The sequence below is a fragment of the Narcine bancroftii genome, chromosome 10 (assembly GCF_036971445.1).
Source record: "Narcine bancroftii isolate sNarBan1 chromosome 10, sNarBan1.hap1, whole genome shotgun sequence".
Taxonomy (NCBI): Eukaryota; Metazoa; Chordata; class Chondrichthyes; order Torpediniformes; family Narcinidae; genus Narcine; species Narcine bancroftii.
The window spans coordinates 1886916-1901433 of NC_091478.1; the positions used below are offsets into that span (position 1 = coordinate 1886916).

Genomic DNA, 14518 nt, shown 5'->3' on the forward strand with positions numbered 1-14518 from the left:
ATTCAATGGAAATACCTGGAGAAAAGAATTCCTCAGCACAATTAAAACCTCTCTGCTGTCAATTCCTCGATTTATCAGGTATTCATTACAAATCTGAAAAAATAAAAAGGCATTATTGTAAGTTACTTGCTGTTGCAATTTTAAATTTATGCTCAATCTCTAGAAATTGTGACTCACAGCAAAAAGTTGTTTTCATCTTAAAATTAAATTTAAGTTATTTTCTTTGCCAGGTTCATGTCTATAAGTCAATTAAAGAGCAATGAGGTAAAAGGGCAAGAAAATAGGTTACAAATAATTGTCATAATTTAGCTCATCATGGACTAGCTTCTTTATGTGAAAAATGGCTCAATAATATTCCAAACACAAGTCCAAGTTAACATATAAATGGAATTTAAAACTCACTGCTACTATTTTTTTGTGCTCTTCCGAAAAGAAACATCCAATAAGTTTCAAAGGCCTCATTCTCATTCGTGGACTTTCATTATTTGATCACTTTAAAAGATTGTATTGAACAATTGTATTATTGCTTTAAATAACAGACTACCAGGGTCAGGTTATTTAATAACATGATTCTTTGTAGTTCTAAAAGCTGTTAGTTTGTGGGTTGATATGACACTGAACTCCATTCTCTCCTGATAACCAATGGCTGTAAAATTTCTTAATTTTAGGCTATCAGAAATGAGCTTACTTTTCACTGCAAAATTTATACAACAGTAACTATTTATTGAACTTTTTATCATAATACAAGGTCACAGTGATATGAATTTTTCATCAACATTATTCATATTGTTCTCCAAGTTTAAATACTTAGTTTCCATAAATATGATTTGAACAAAGTATGGAAGTTAGATCACAACTGCAAATGGAAGTAGATGATGCCGAACCATAATGACTGCAAGGTTTGGATAACACTACAGAGAAAATAAGAAACTAGGGTGAATGAACTGACGGCTGTACCTTGAGCGCCTCTGTAATTGATGGCCTTTCTGCAGAATTCCTCTTTGCCATATCCAGCAGAAATGTCTTGAGATTTTTGGACAAAGGTAACTTTTGATTCACTGGAGCATTGAATTTTGCTGCTGTCCACAAAATGGCAGCAACAGCATAAACACAGACCTGTTAAGAAAATATTTTCAATCAAAAGAATTTAACAGGCTATAAATAAGATTTAATAGAGAAATATTCTTAATTCAATTAACAAACCTTTTCAGTAATTATTCCTTGCTTTAAAAATTCAGGTGCCAGATAGAATGAATCCAGATTTCCTAAAGCAAAATAAATGCACATTAGTAAACCAAAGTTTCCAGTGGTTGTTAACAATTAATATTACTTTATTCCTTTATCAGACCACAAAATTAAGACAAAGAGAAAGAAAAGTGTCTCATACTATTGTTCACTGATGACACAAACAGAACTTCTCCACAAGAATCAATGTATGTGGATTCCAGACATAGGTTCTCTATAAATCAACAAAAAGAAATGATCAAACTTGCATTTAATTTCACAAACAGTTAATTGACTTAGAAGGCTAATCAAATAAGTTAAATGGCCATTTCAAACAACAAGAATGAAGTCACAAGTACATACTTGTTATTCAGCTTGTGAGTGGTTTAATTATACAATTGAGATGGTGTGCATGTTGTTTAATGTGTGCTGTTGTAAGAAGATTAAAGACATTTTAATTAGATCTTCAATGCTGAAGCACTTTGGCAAACAAAATCATAGATGGGAGAGATGAGAATAAAGATCTAAAGGAATAGTTTGATAAAACAATGAAAATTTAAAAGAGCACTGAGGAAGCTGTAGCATGGGAAATAAGCTGCTGTGAAGTTGAACGATAAGCAATTTAGAAAATGCGTACCAAAATGGGACCAGGAAAGAAACCAGGACAACCACACTTATGTCATTTGTATAAAGGGATATGGTAATATTCCCAAAAATAATTAACATTCAAGTCACAAAACAATGTTAGGCAAAACAAGTTAAACATCCAAGCCAAACATAAAATATTTTGTCCAGAAGTTATTTATAAATATAAGTAATATATAAAGCCAGATTTGGGAAGGAAATGAAAGGCAAATGTGTCTTGCAGTTTCCAAATATGCCTTAAATGAGAAGGACATGTTAATTGCACATCAACGTGTATAGTTTACGGGAGGAAAAAGTACATTTTTATTGTATTATTACATGACAATAAAAGGAACCATGAAGGTGGTGAAGCATAGCAGAATCATTCAAAAGAAAAGTAATAAAATTCTATTCTTCATTCCAGTTCCCGAAAAGGCTGAAAATAGCATCAACGTATTTAAAAGTACTCATGTGAGTCATAAATCTAAATGAACAGGGGGTGGAAAACCCACAAAGTACAAATCAATGCACAAAATGAGGGGAAAAAAATTCAGGAAGGAATTTCTAAACATTGAGTGAAACAAATCACCTCCATCACTCACATTGGCCCCTTCAGATCATACCCACCTCTGGCTAGGACGGTTCCTTATGATGTGTCAGGAATCTAAGCATTTTATTGTAATTAGTGACCTGCATAGAGGGGTTCAAATGACACAGTAGAAAGGCAGGCAGAAAAATTAGCCTGCCTAAATAAGGACCAAATCCTTATCTGGATAGAAATAAATTAAAAATAACAATAATGAATTTTATTGAAAAAAAAATGAACTGTAATTGTTGCAGGAAACAATTTGTGAATAATTTTATTCTTTCAGAAAAATAACAGTTCTATTTGCAGCATTTTAAGAAAATTCACTTTACAATTTAAGACAAACTTCATTGTCTTGTAATTTGTTTAAAAATCAAACAATAACATACTTAGGACCAACGTTATGGTAAAGGAATTAGAAAAGGATTGTGACTCTTTTTAAAACAATCCCCTAAGTAACATGAAATAATAAACACAAAAAACGTGTTAAGATCTGTTCCTGGTGGTCCAATGATCAGCTTAATTTGGGAAAAGCTCAGAAAAGTTACTAAAATTGAGTATTTGTACAACGATGGATGGTGAGTCTTGAATGTGCTACTTTGAAAAGAAAGCACATATCTTGGTTTGATAATAAATCAGATGAAGAATTTGTTCGCCTTTAGGGTGACATTCGCTATTTCGTGACAAAAGGTTTTGAATTTCTTTTACTGCTTGCACTTGGCAGTGATTAATGACTTCTCCAAGATCTATAATTACACTGATTTTCTTCCATTTATGTCAAATATGCCAACTTATCTTGGATACCACAATGCAGATAGCAGGTAACCACTGGTATCTCAAACAATGGACACTTCTTCACATTTATGCCTGTGGATTTCTATGAACTATTCAAATTTAGATGATTCGTGTATCTAATTTTCCACAGGAAACATTGGGCAACGATCGGACTTGGAATTTTCTTTTTCCTGGTTATAGCAACTGTGCTGATGGACAATGATCAATGCACAATCCAACAATAGTCTGGCCATGATGATTAACCATGCACACCAATCAAATGCAATAAGTTTCGACATGTTCATATTTGCACACAGTGCCTCTCAAGATAAACAACTTTTGCTAGAGTCTAAGCAGAGATTGTTAACATAACAATGGCACTTACAAAAGTAACCATGGTAATTAAATTGGATATGGAGAGCAGAATTTTAAAATGTAAATTACACAGTACAAAAACACAAAACGAAATATATTTCACGAATTAACGAGTAATTTTATTACATCGTTGCACAATACCTGAATAATCTTTGCAGAATTTCAGACTGATCAAACATTCATGGCAGAGAGCCCACAGTTCATGATCTTTCAGAGGTTTATTGCCCTCACTGAGAATTTCCTCCAGTGAAATGCACTATTTTCAGGGAAAGAACCAGAGTCAGACGTCTGGATACATTTAGCCCATTGAGTTTGCAAGCTATTTGCAGAGCTACAGCTATGTTAAGTGCAGTTTTAAAAATAGAAATGAGACAAAGTTTAGCAAATGTAAAGTTGAACGATGCTCCATGAAAGAAGGGAATTATGATAATCATGCTTATTTTCATTAACCTACCAACCATATCTTGCTAACATTCTTGCTACCCAGATAAAATATGCAAATAAAATTACACTTTGTTATTGAAAGACTTCTCAAAAAGTGGACAGCACAGTTTGTTTAGCTGTCAGCGAAATGCTAAAAAATGCCAGCGACCGTGGTTCGAATCCTGTGCTGTCTGTTAGGAGTTTGCATTTGTCCCCATGTCTGTATAGGTTTCCTCTGGGTACTCCAGTTTCCTCCCACCCTTCAAAACGTACTGAGAATTGTACGTCAATTGGATGTTTTTGGGTGGTACAGGCTTGTCAGCCAAAGGGGCCTGTTATTGTGCTGTATGTTTATTTAAAAAAAAATAAATTTAAATGCGGAAATTATTGGATTAGTAGTACAATAGAGATCAAGAAATTCAAAAGGTGGCAAGACAGTGCAGCATTAGTGCTGGAACCTCAAACTCCAAGATCCTTGGTTCAATCCAGTCCTTGAACTCTCAGTGCTGAGTTTGCACTTCTCTTGGGGTTTTCTGCTTACTTCCCTTAGTTCAAAGACATTGTGGCAGATTGCCCATTGGCACACGCGAGAAGCAAAAGAATCAAAGGGAGTTGATGAGCTACAAAGAAATAAGGAAGGGGAAATGGGATCTGGGTGTTTGCTCCATGCAGAGTCAACAAGGACCAAATTGTTTTCTTGTGTGTTGTCTCTGGATACCATTAGTTTCTGTGCAACAATGAATGAAGGATTTATCAAGCAATATTCAGAAAAAAAGTTCCAAAAATTTATTTCCATTCTAAATTTTCAAGATGGAATTACTTCTAAATCAATATTTCTGACCATTGGTAATTAATGCCAAATGGAAAGATTCTTTGCTGTGGAATGGACTTTCAAGTAAAAGCTGCCTGGCACCCTTCATCCTGAAAAGTATTGCTAGAAATGATCTGGACCCTGAGACTAAACATATGGAACCAATATAAGGTTATCACTGAGGAGAACATAACTAATGTAATTGTAATGTAATTTGCAGGTGGTGTTGGTCTGGCTGTGCATGAGACCATGGACAGAGACGTTGGCATGGGAATTGGGCAGGGAATTAAAATGGGTTATCACTGGGAGATCTCCGCTATTGCAATGGACAGAGCAAAGGTGTCTAGCTATAAATCCTCCTCCCAGGTATGAACCCAAAGCTCCTGACACAGAGCAAACCATAACAGGTCTGGAATGTTGTGGCATGATTAATGCATGCCACAAGTGAAATGCTGCTTCACTTGGAAGGACTTGTAGAGTTGAATTTCAAGAATTAGATCTCTACAGTTCTATTTTGCCATACAGAATATCAAATTTAAGAATACTTAAAACCCTGACAAATACCTGTTGATCACCAAGGAATTCTGGAAGGTCACTTTTAGTAGCTTTGATGGGAGGCATTGGCTCACAATCTTCATCTTCAAAGTGTGTGATGTTTCTAAATAACAGAACATTACTTTGTGATAAATCATTTACACTTGGGGAAAGGCTATGTTGGGAATTATTCCTGTCATTACTTTCAGCAGGTTTTCCTGCAGCTGAAATATGATTATTTGTGCAAAACAAATAATTTTTTTCTGCTCTTGGAGCACTGTTACCATAGTGCTCAGCTGTAGCCTTTGTTTCTAATAATATTTCACTTGAAGCAAAAGGGATAGTTATATCTCGAGAAGGAACTGACATTGCTGAGACTTTGGCTTTCAGCTTTTTAATGGAAGACTTTTTCCCTAATCTGGCTGAATATGTTAGTAATTGTTCTGAATTTTCATCGAATGTAGAGTTATCACTGTTGGAAAGGTTCTTATTTATTGCTTCCACACTGGAGACCTTGTGGATATGGTCACTTGAATAATTTGCATCGAGTCTTCTGAATGGAAGGATGTTCCTTGCAATAAAAGAAACATCATTAGTCGGAGTCCGAAACTGCCCCCTCTGAGGCAACAAGTCCAAAAATTCAGTAGCAATATTGGAAAGAGAAAGTGGAGATGGAATAGATGCAAAAGAATTAGAATGATGCTGTTGCTGGGCACCGTCCAACAGTTCTGTTGGCAATAATTTAGGCAATACTCTCTTCTGAGCTGATGATCGTTTTGAGGGAAGAGATGAAATCCTGTCAGCTTTTTCTCCTTTGGTTTTTCGATCAGCAAGATTCATAGACAGCTCCTCCTCTTTTGCCTTCCATTTTTCTATTGTGGTTGCATCTTCCAGGCCTTGCTGCAGAACCTCATCAATTTCAGCAGTTGAATCTTCATCGACATTCTGAGAACATTTCTCAACCTGGCACACAAGTTCTATAGTTCCACTATTGAGCATGCTCAAGTCACATGTCAGGTCTTCAGTACTTGATGATCCATCTGCTGGATTCCGTTCACCTGTTTGTAGCTCACGGCCAACTCCTGCCTGCCGCTTTTTCTCTTTATAGGTTTCTTCACTTTCATCTATGCAAAAATAAATTGAAAACACAGGTCAATAAAATACCAGAATCCAGTCAGTGCATACACAAACTGTACAGATGAACAAAGTGAAATCCATAATAATTAAAAGAATCTACCTATCAGGACTAATTCAATTTCAATAAATGAAACTGTTTATTTTCCATTCAAAAGTATTAGTAATTAAAATCTGCACCTAAGATTTTTCCATAGGCATAAATTCAGAGTATACCAGCCATTAAACATTTTCCTTATTCATTCATTTTTCAAGATTTACGTTTACTGTGAAAGGTAGAATTTATTGCCCATCTCTAATTGCCATCATGACATGATGGCGAGCTGTCTACTTAAAAGTGCTACAGTTCTTCTGACAAAGGTACTCCCACATTGCTGTTGGGTAGGCAGTTCCAAGATTTAGCTTGGTGAGACCACCAACACTTGCAGAACTAACACTCACAGGAGACATAAAGACTAATCAGATGATGACATCAATCACATTTGAATCCAGAGCTCCAATTTGGGAGCTCAATGCTCCTACTAACATCTGCCTTAACTTTGAACAGATGAACATAGATTCAGTCGTACTTACCTGTGTTACTTAAGAGATAAATTGCTTGCATGTTACTTGGTTTCTATTATTTTTCTGTTATTGGAACAATTCTAACAGTCTCAGATATTTTCTGGAGTTCCTTAAAGTTGCTGAAGTTTGCTTGGAATAGTTTAGCAGCTGCTGAAAGATTTTGTGCCAATTCCAATTTTGCATAAAATAGTTGTTCCCAGACACAAGCAAACGTACTTTCTGAAGTATGGTGTGAGTGGGAGAATAAGCATAGGCTGTAAAGAACAGGATACGATGCCAGAAGAGCAAGGAGAAGGAAGTGGTAAGACACCCAGAGTCTATAAAAAAACATTTCTCTCACTGAACCTGAACAAGAAAATGTGGATGAAGTAGCAGCACTTTGGTAATAACCAGCTGCATGAAAATGGTTGGGCAAAGAACACATTTTTCAACAAACATCAAGGTTTCAATGTCCACTTTTACATAAGTATCCCTTGATGGGAAGAGCGAGAGGTCTTTTGCAGCTTCATCACTGACTAAGGCAGGTCACTGAAACTGTAGAAAGCTGCCTGCACTTCACTGTCTCTTACTATCAAACAGCATCAAGTGCAAGCTCATAAGCTGCTGGGCGCCTCCAGACACAACTCTGAATTGCACTGCATTTTTAGAATACACAAAAGCAATCTCATTGGCAAAGCCATTAAAATATTAGTGTTGCCTACCTTGAAAAGCACCAACAGATTCAATTGAAAGTACTCGTCGGCCTATGGCAGAGAGATTACGGCAAATAATATCTGATGACAAACATTTCAGTTTTTCTTCACATTTGCTGAGGATTCTCTATGGAATATAAGTATTTGTAAAATATTGTTAGAGGCCTTTTCATTTTAACCCCCTCACTTTTGTTGGAAGGGACTGAGTGGTATCATGGGTTAACATACCATCTTATAGCCAGCAGTTCCAGATTAAATCAATCTGAATAATCTCTCTTTTCTAAAAATCCAAAGTGAAATTAATTTAGAAAATCTTGATTCTGTCTGAATAGAATGCAAAATTAAACTACAGGCCAATAACTTCTAATCATATTAAGAACACAACTAATCCTGCTTGTTCCGAAATGAACTGCCAAAATGTAACCCTAATCAGCAATCAAATTTTGGATCATCAAATATTGGTACATACTCAAATGCAAGGAGCAAAATGAATGTCAGATGAGTTAAAGACATTAAAGGAATACCAGATACGGAAGCATGACTTAGAGGGATGAGCTGGAAGATTGATATTTCTCGCTATCGGTTTTCAGGTGACATCTAAAGGGAAATACAAAATCAACATAGGTGGCAATTTTGTTTTTCAAATAACAAGCATAACTGTGAAAAAAGATGATATATTACAAGGATCCTCAAATGAGGCCAAAAGGGTTTAATGAACAAAATGGGGCAATTGTACTGTTATACTAATAGGAGTGACCCTGTCATTCAGTGAGGATTGAAGAGAAATTTAAGGTAAATTTCTGACAAATGAAAATATTCATGGATAGTAATAGTGTGGGATTTCAAAGACCTTAACCAGGAGGGAGATGGGAGAAAAGGCCAAATTCTTTAAATCTGAAGGGGTGGCAAAGACCTGCAACTTATTGTCTGAAAGGATGAAAAAGGCCAGCAGAAACTCACAAAGATTGTGGACATATAGTTGGAAAGCCATGATATGTGGAACTAGGGACCTAGTGCTGGAAGGCAGGATTAGTTCAGTAGCTCTTTTTTAGATTTAGATTTCAAATTTATTGTCAAAGTACATGTAAGACTTCACATACAACCGAGATTCTTTTTCCTGCAGGCGAGGCAGAATTACCACTTATTGGCAAGGCAAATAAAACTACACAATGCACACATGTAAACAAATAAAAAATAGTTGTAACAGTTTTTTGAGGAGGTAAAAGAAATTGAAGAGAGTAGGGCAGTATATGTGGTCTACATGGACTTTAGCAAGACTTTTGTCAAGATCCCTCATGAGAGACTCATCCAGAGGCACGAGATCAGTGGAAAATAAACTGTATGGATAAAAAATTGGTTTGTAGGAAGAAAGCAGAGAGCAGTAGTGGAAGGAAAGTATTCTTTCTGGCGGTCAGTGACTAGTGAAGTGTCACAGGGATCAGTTCTGGGATTGAAGTGCTCTTTGTAATTTTTATAAATGACTTGGATGAAGAGGTGGAAGGGTGGGTCAGTAAGTTTGCAGATGATGCAAAGGTTGGAGGAGTTGTGGATGGAGCTGAAGGTTGTCAAAGGTTACAAGAGGATATAGACAGGATGCAGAGTTGGGCAGAAAAGTGTGAGGTGATGCATTTTGGAAGGACAAACCAGAAGGCTGAGTACAGGTTAATGGTTGGTTACTTCAGAGTGTGGATGAACAGAGGGAACTTGGGGAGCAAATCCATACATCCCTCAAGGTCACCACACAGGTTGATAAGATAGTTAAGAAGGCCTATGTGATGCTGGGCTTCATTCATAAGGGGATTGAATTCAGGAGTAGAGAGGTCACATTATAACTCTACAAATCTTTGGTAAGACCACACTTAGAGTATTGTGTTCAGTCTGGCCACCTCATTACAGGAAGGATGGTGAAGCTATAGAGAGGGTTCAGAGAAGATTTACCAGGATGTTGTCTGAATTGGGAAACAAGTTTTATGAGGCAAGGTGAGCAGAGCTGGGACATTTCTCTTTGGAGCGTAGAAGGAGAGGAGACTTGATAGAGGTCTACAAGATTATGAGAGGCATAGATAGGGTGGGCAGCCAGCACCTGTTTCCCAGGGCAGGATCAGCAAAAACCAGAGGAGATGTGTACAAAGTTAAGGGAGGGAAGTTTAGGGGAGACATCAGGGTTTTTTTTTCATACAGAGTGTTATGGGCACCTGGAATACCTTGCCGGGGATGGTGGTAGAGGCTGAAACATTGGGGTCATTTAAGAGATTCTTAGACACATGGATGAAAGAAAAATAGAGGGTTACGGGATAGGGAGGGTTTGGTACTTTTTTTGTAAGGGTTGGCACAACATTGAGGGCTGAAGGGCTGTACTATGGTGCATTGTTCTATAACAAATATAAAACTGACTGTGCAGTCAGAGAGAATAAGAAAAAACAAGTGCACAAGTAAGAATCCTTAGTTTGTGGTTGAGGAGTCTGATGTTGGAGGGGTAGCAGCCGTTCCTGAAACTGGTGGTGCGAGTCTTATGGCACCGAGACCTCTTTCCTGATGGCAGCAGCGAGAACAGAGCGTGTGCTGGGTGGTGTGGATTCTTGAGGATTGCTGCTGCTCTCTGACGGCAGGGCTCTCTGTAAATGTTCTTGATAGTGGGAGGGTTTTGCCAATGATGCCCTGGACTGTGTCCACTACTTTTTGGAGGGCTTTACACTTAGGGTATTAGTGACCCCATAGCGGACCATGATGTAGCTGATCAGCACACTTTCCACCACACCTGTAGAAATTTGCCAGGATTTCTGATGTCATACCAAACCTCCTCAAACTCTGAGCAAGTGGAGGCACTGATATACTTTTGATGCCTATTTGAAACAAGTGGGTACCAGACCCTGCCAGAGAGATAGTTGAAGATATCCGTGCATACACTGGTAAGTTATTTAGCACAGATTTTTAATAGGTACTCTTTCCCAACCAGATGCTTTCCTTGGATTCACTCTCCAGGTAAATAATTTTCTTGCATTCTTCCTACACAAAAGGCTATTCAGGCCCTCGAGTCCATGCTGGCTTTCAGCAATCTCTTAACTCACATTCCCTCGCTCATTCCCCCATACCTCTTCTCCCTCACAAGCTTAGGAACCTCACTTTAATTTTCCTACCACTCACTTACTCCAAAGATAATTTACTATAACCAAATGACTTACCAACCAGCCCAACTTTGGGAAACTGGAAAATTTTTCACCATTTCTCTCTAATCTCACTGCTGCCTTGGAAGGTCTTCAAACAAAATATTTGATCCAAACAATGAGCCGCTGAAGGAACTCAGCAGGTGAGGCACCATTCATAGGTAGAAATGGTCAGTCAGTATTTTGCTCAAGATCTTTTATTGAAGATTAAGGTAAGAAGGTATTTATTAAGTTTAAAAAATGGGAGTGGGAAGAAGCTGAGGAGAAGCCAAGAGGGGATAGGGTATTGGACAGAAGGTGAAAGAGGTGAAGAGACAGGTAGAAGGAGTGATCACTGGGAAGCAAGTATCGGCAGGTTTTTGAGTTTCCTTAACAGATCTTATCCTAATGGTCAACAGATATGGTTTTAAAAAGATGGAAAAACATAAATTATATTTTTGTACCTCAATATCTGGCCTGTCTTCAGGTTTTTCCTGCTGCATTTGATCGAGAAGGCTTTTTAATTCTTGGCTGAGGGCTAGTTTCAGTTCCGGCTCTATCACACATTCAGCAGCAGCAAGTGTAGCTCCCAGTGAGTAGACGTGAGCCTGAAAATATCGATGACAAAGTACATAGAAAGTTAGTCATAATATTCATTGAATATTCTAACATTTATACACCATTTCCAGGGGTATTAATGTAACACTGAAAACATTCCAAGCAACGTTATTACATTTATTGCTGAACAACATTTTACTCAAGTGAAGTAACAAAGAAGAAATTAGGTCACATTAAATGTGAACCAACCTTCTTAAATCTGCAAAAAATGAAAATAATTAATTTAACACCATAATATCATTCATATATCCAGCCAATCAAAAAATAAGTTACTTCATAATATTTAGATAATATCATACGTTAATCATTTCTGTTGGTTGGAACTCTGATTGGTGGAACCAAGATTTTGCACTGATGTACAGTACAAAAACTGAGGCGCCTGCAAGCTCACACCAAGACACAAGAGAAACTTGTCCGTGAACTACTCTTTGCAGATGATGCCGCTTTAGTTGCCCATTCAGAGCCAGCTCTTCAGCGCTTGACGTCCTGCTTTGCGGAAACTGCCAAAATGTTTGGCCTGGAAGTCAGCCTGAAGAAAACTGAGGTCCTCCATCAGCCAGCTCCCCACCATGACTACCAGCCCCCCCACATCTCCATCGGGCACACAAAACTCAAAACGGTCAACCAGTTTACCTATCTCGGCTGCACCATTTCATCAGATGCAAGGATCGACAATGAGATAGACAACAGACTCGCCAAGGCAAATAGCGCCTTTGGAAGACTACACAAAAGAGTCTGGAAAAACAACCAACTGAAAAACCTCACAAAGATAAGCGTATACAGAGCCGTTGTCATACCCACACTCCTGTTCGGCTCCGAATCATGGGTCCTCTACCGGCACCACCTACGGCTCCTAGAACGCTTCCACCAGCGTTGTCTCCGCTCCATCCTCAACATCCATTGGAGCGCTCACACCCCTAACGTCGAGGTACTCGAGATGGCAGAGGTCGACAGCATCGAGTCCACGCTGCTGAAGATCAAGCTGCGCTGGATGGGTCACGTCTCCAGAATGGAGGACCATCGCCTTCCCAAGATCGTATTATATGGCGAGCTCTCCACTGGCCACCGTGACAGAGGTGCACCAAAGAAAAGGTACAAGGACTGCCTAAAGAAATCTCTTGGTGCCTGCCACATTGACCACCGCCAGTGGGCTGATAACGCCTCAAACCGTGCATCTTGGCGCCTCACAGTTTGGCGGGCAGCAGCCTCCTTTGAAGAAGACCGCAGAGCCCACCTCACTGACAAAAGGCAAAGGAGGAAAAACCCAACACCCAACCCCAACCAACCAATTTTCCCTTGCAACCGCTGCAATCGTGTCTGCCTGTCCCGCATCGGACTGGTCAGCCACAAACGAGCCTGCAGCTGACGTGGACTTTTTACCCCCTCCATAAATCTTCGTCCGCGAAGCCAAGCCAAAGACAGTACAAACATTATTCTTGGAATTTCAGTAGAGATCATCTGAACCTTCAGGGTGAGTTGATGTATCTGCATGTCTTTCCATGAACATCAATCAACTGCAAAACCTATCTTTCTCTGATGGCAGTGAAAAGAAGGGTACTGGGAATTATCCATACATATTTCAATATGAATGCAGCCATGCTGAGTGACTGCAGGTGACAGATATTTGATAGTAGAGACAAAAATAAAGAGTACAAAACATATATTGAAAGTTTACCATCTCTGGTGTTACGAACTAAATCGGCAGCAATGGGAATTACCAAGACAATGCTTTTTTTCCCCCCAAACAAAATTTTTTATTAATTAATAACACTTCTTACTTAACTTTAACTCACCCCACTGCATGCAAATGTAAATATGTGGGTGCTAAAACCCAAACCATTACAGTTTAAGCTTGATTCTGAAGAGATGATTTTAAAGTTCAGTCTCAGAAAGCTTTTGTGTTGAAACTCAAAGCCTACCGTTGTTCAAAAGCAATAATGAAGTATGTTGAAACATCAAGTCATCAGACCTCTTTAAAACTCACAAATGTCTTGTAGAGTTGTGTTCAGAGCAATGTTTCTTGAAACGAGGGATATTCTCTCTCTGACATGGAGATTTTGGAATCTCTTTGTACCTTTTCTGGTTACTGTATCTTCAATCCCAAAACTGTCCTCTTTTGTCATAGAGACAGGGAAGTAGTGGTGACTACTGTTGGGAGGGTGGAGGGAGAAGGGGACTCTCTTTTGCTTCTCTTTCCCTTTTACTCTGCCAGGGGATACTAAAAGCAACTATTTGCCTTATGGCAGACAGAATCAATTTTGTGTAAAATTACATTTTGTACTATTGCATGACAATAGAGGAATTGATTTTGACCTAGTTATCATTTGTTAAAAAGATCAAAGAAATCAAGCACTTACACGAGAAGTGGTGGCAGGATGTAGATTGGAGGATTGGATTATGCCGAATAGGATTTGAAGGGTCAGGGGATAAGCAGCTGCCTTTAAATTGAGGATCATTTGAGTTTCTTTTGCCTCCACACCTACTTCATGCAACGATAATACCATAGGAGGCAGCCATTTGATTCTGGCTTCTGAAAGAAACTGGTTTACCTCACTCCTCCATGAGCTCTCTGATAAGACCATATGATGTAGGACCAGAATTAGACCATTTGGCCTTTTGTGTCTGTTCCACCATTTGAATCACAGCTGATGTATTTTTCTTCTCAAACCAATTCTCATGCCTTTCCCCCCAACCCCAACCCCCAAAATCTCTGATAAGTCCATAAAATATAGAAGCAGAATTAGGCCAGGAAATGTCAACAAAGTTGGATGATTCCATTTCGACCCCAGCAGAGAATTCCAGACTCCAACCAATTGACGAAGAGTCCCAGAACTGAAACATAATCTCTTTTTTGCTTTTCAAAAATACCCCTGACCTGCAGAGCCAATATTTTTGTTTTCATTTCAGGTTTCCAACATTTATAGTTTATTTGATTTTCATTTGTTGATTAAGAACCAATTTACCAATCAACTTCATTCCATGTCTCCTGATCTTGAGCCTTCTGCCAATCACAGCT

At 38.5% G+C, this 14518-nt stretch overlaps 1 protein-coding gene across 4 annotated transcripts in view; it reads right to left on the reverse strand.

The window, feature by feature from the left end:
- The window catches only part of LOC138744074 (kinase non-catalytic C-lobe domain-containing protein 1), a 175103-nt gene that overhangs the window by 124984 nt on the left and 35601 nt on the right, over positions 1–14518 (reverse strand). For all 4 annotated transcript variants that reach the window (XM_069899568.1, XM_069899567.1, XM_069899566.1 and 1 more), the window contains exons 4-11: positions 11349–11492; positions 7751–7868; positions 5382–6475; positions 3725–3839; positions 1388–1459; positions 1204–1265; positions 958–1116; positions 16–93 (exon numbers count right to left, since the gene is read on the reverse strand). In XM_069899568.1, coding sequence (XP_069755669.1) covers positions 16–93; positions 958–1116; positions 1204–1265; positions 1388–1459; positions 3725–3839; positions 5382–6475; positions 7751–7868; positions 11349–11492 — 1842 coding nt within the window. The remainder of the gene's footprint in view (positions 1–15; positions 94–957; positions 1117–1203; positions 1266–1387; positions 1460–3724; positions 3840–5381; positions 6476–7750; positions 7869–11348; positions 11493–14518) is intronic.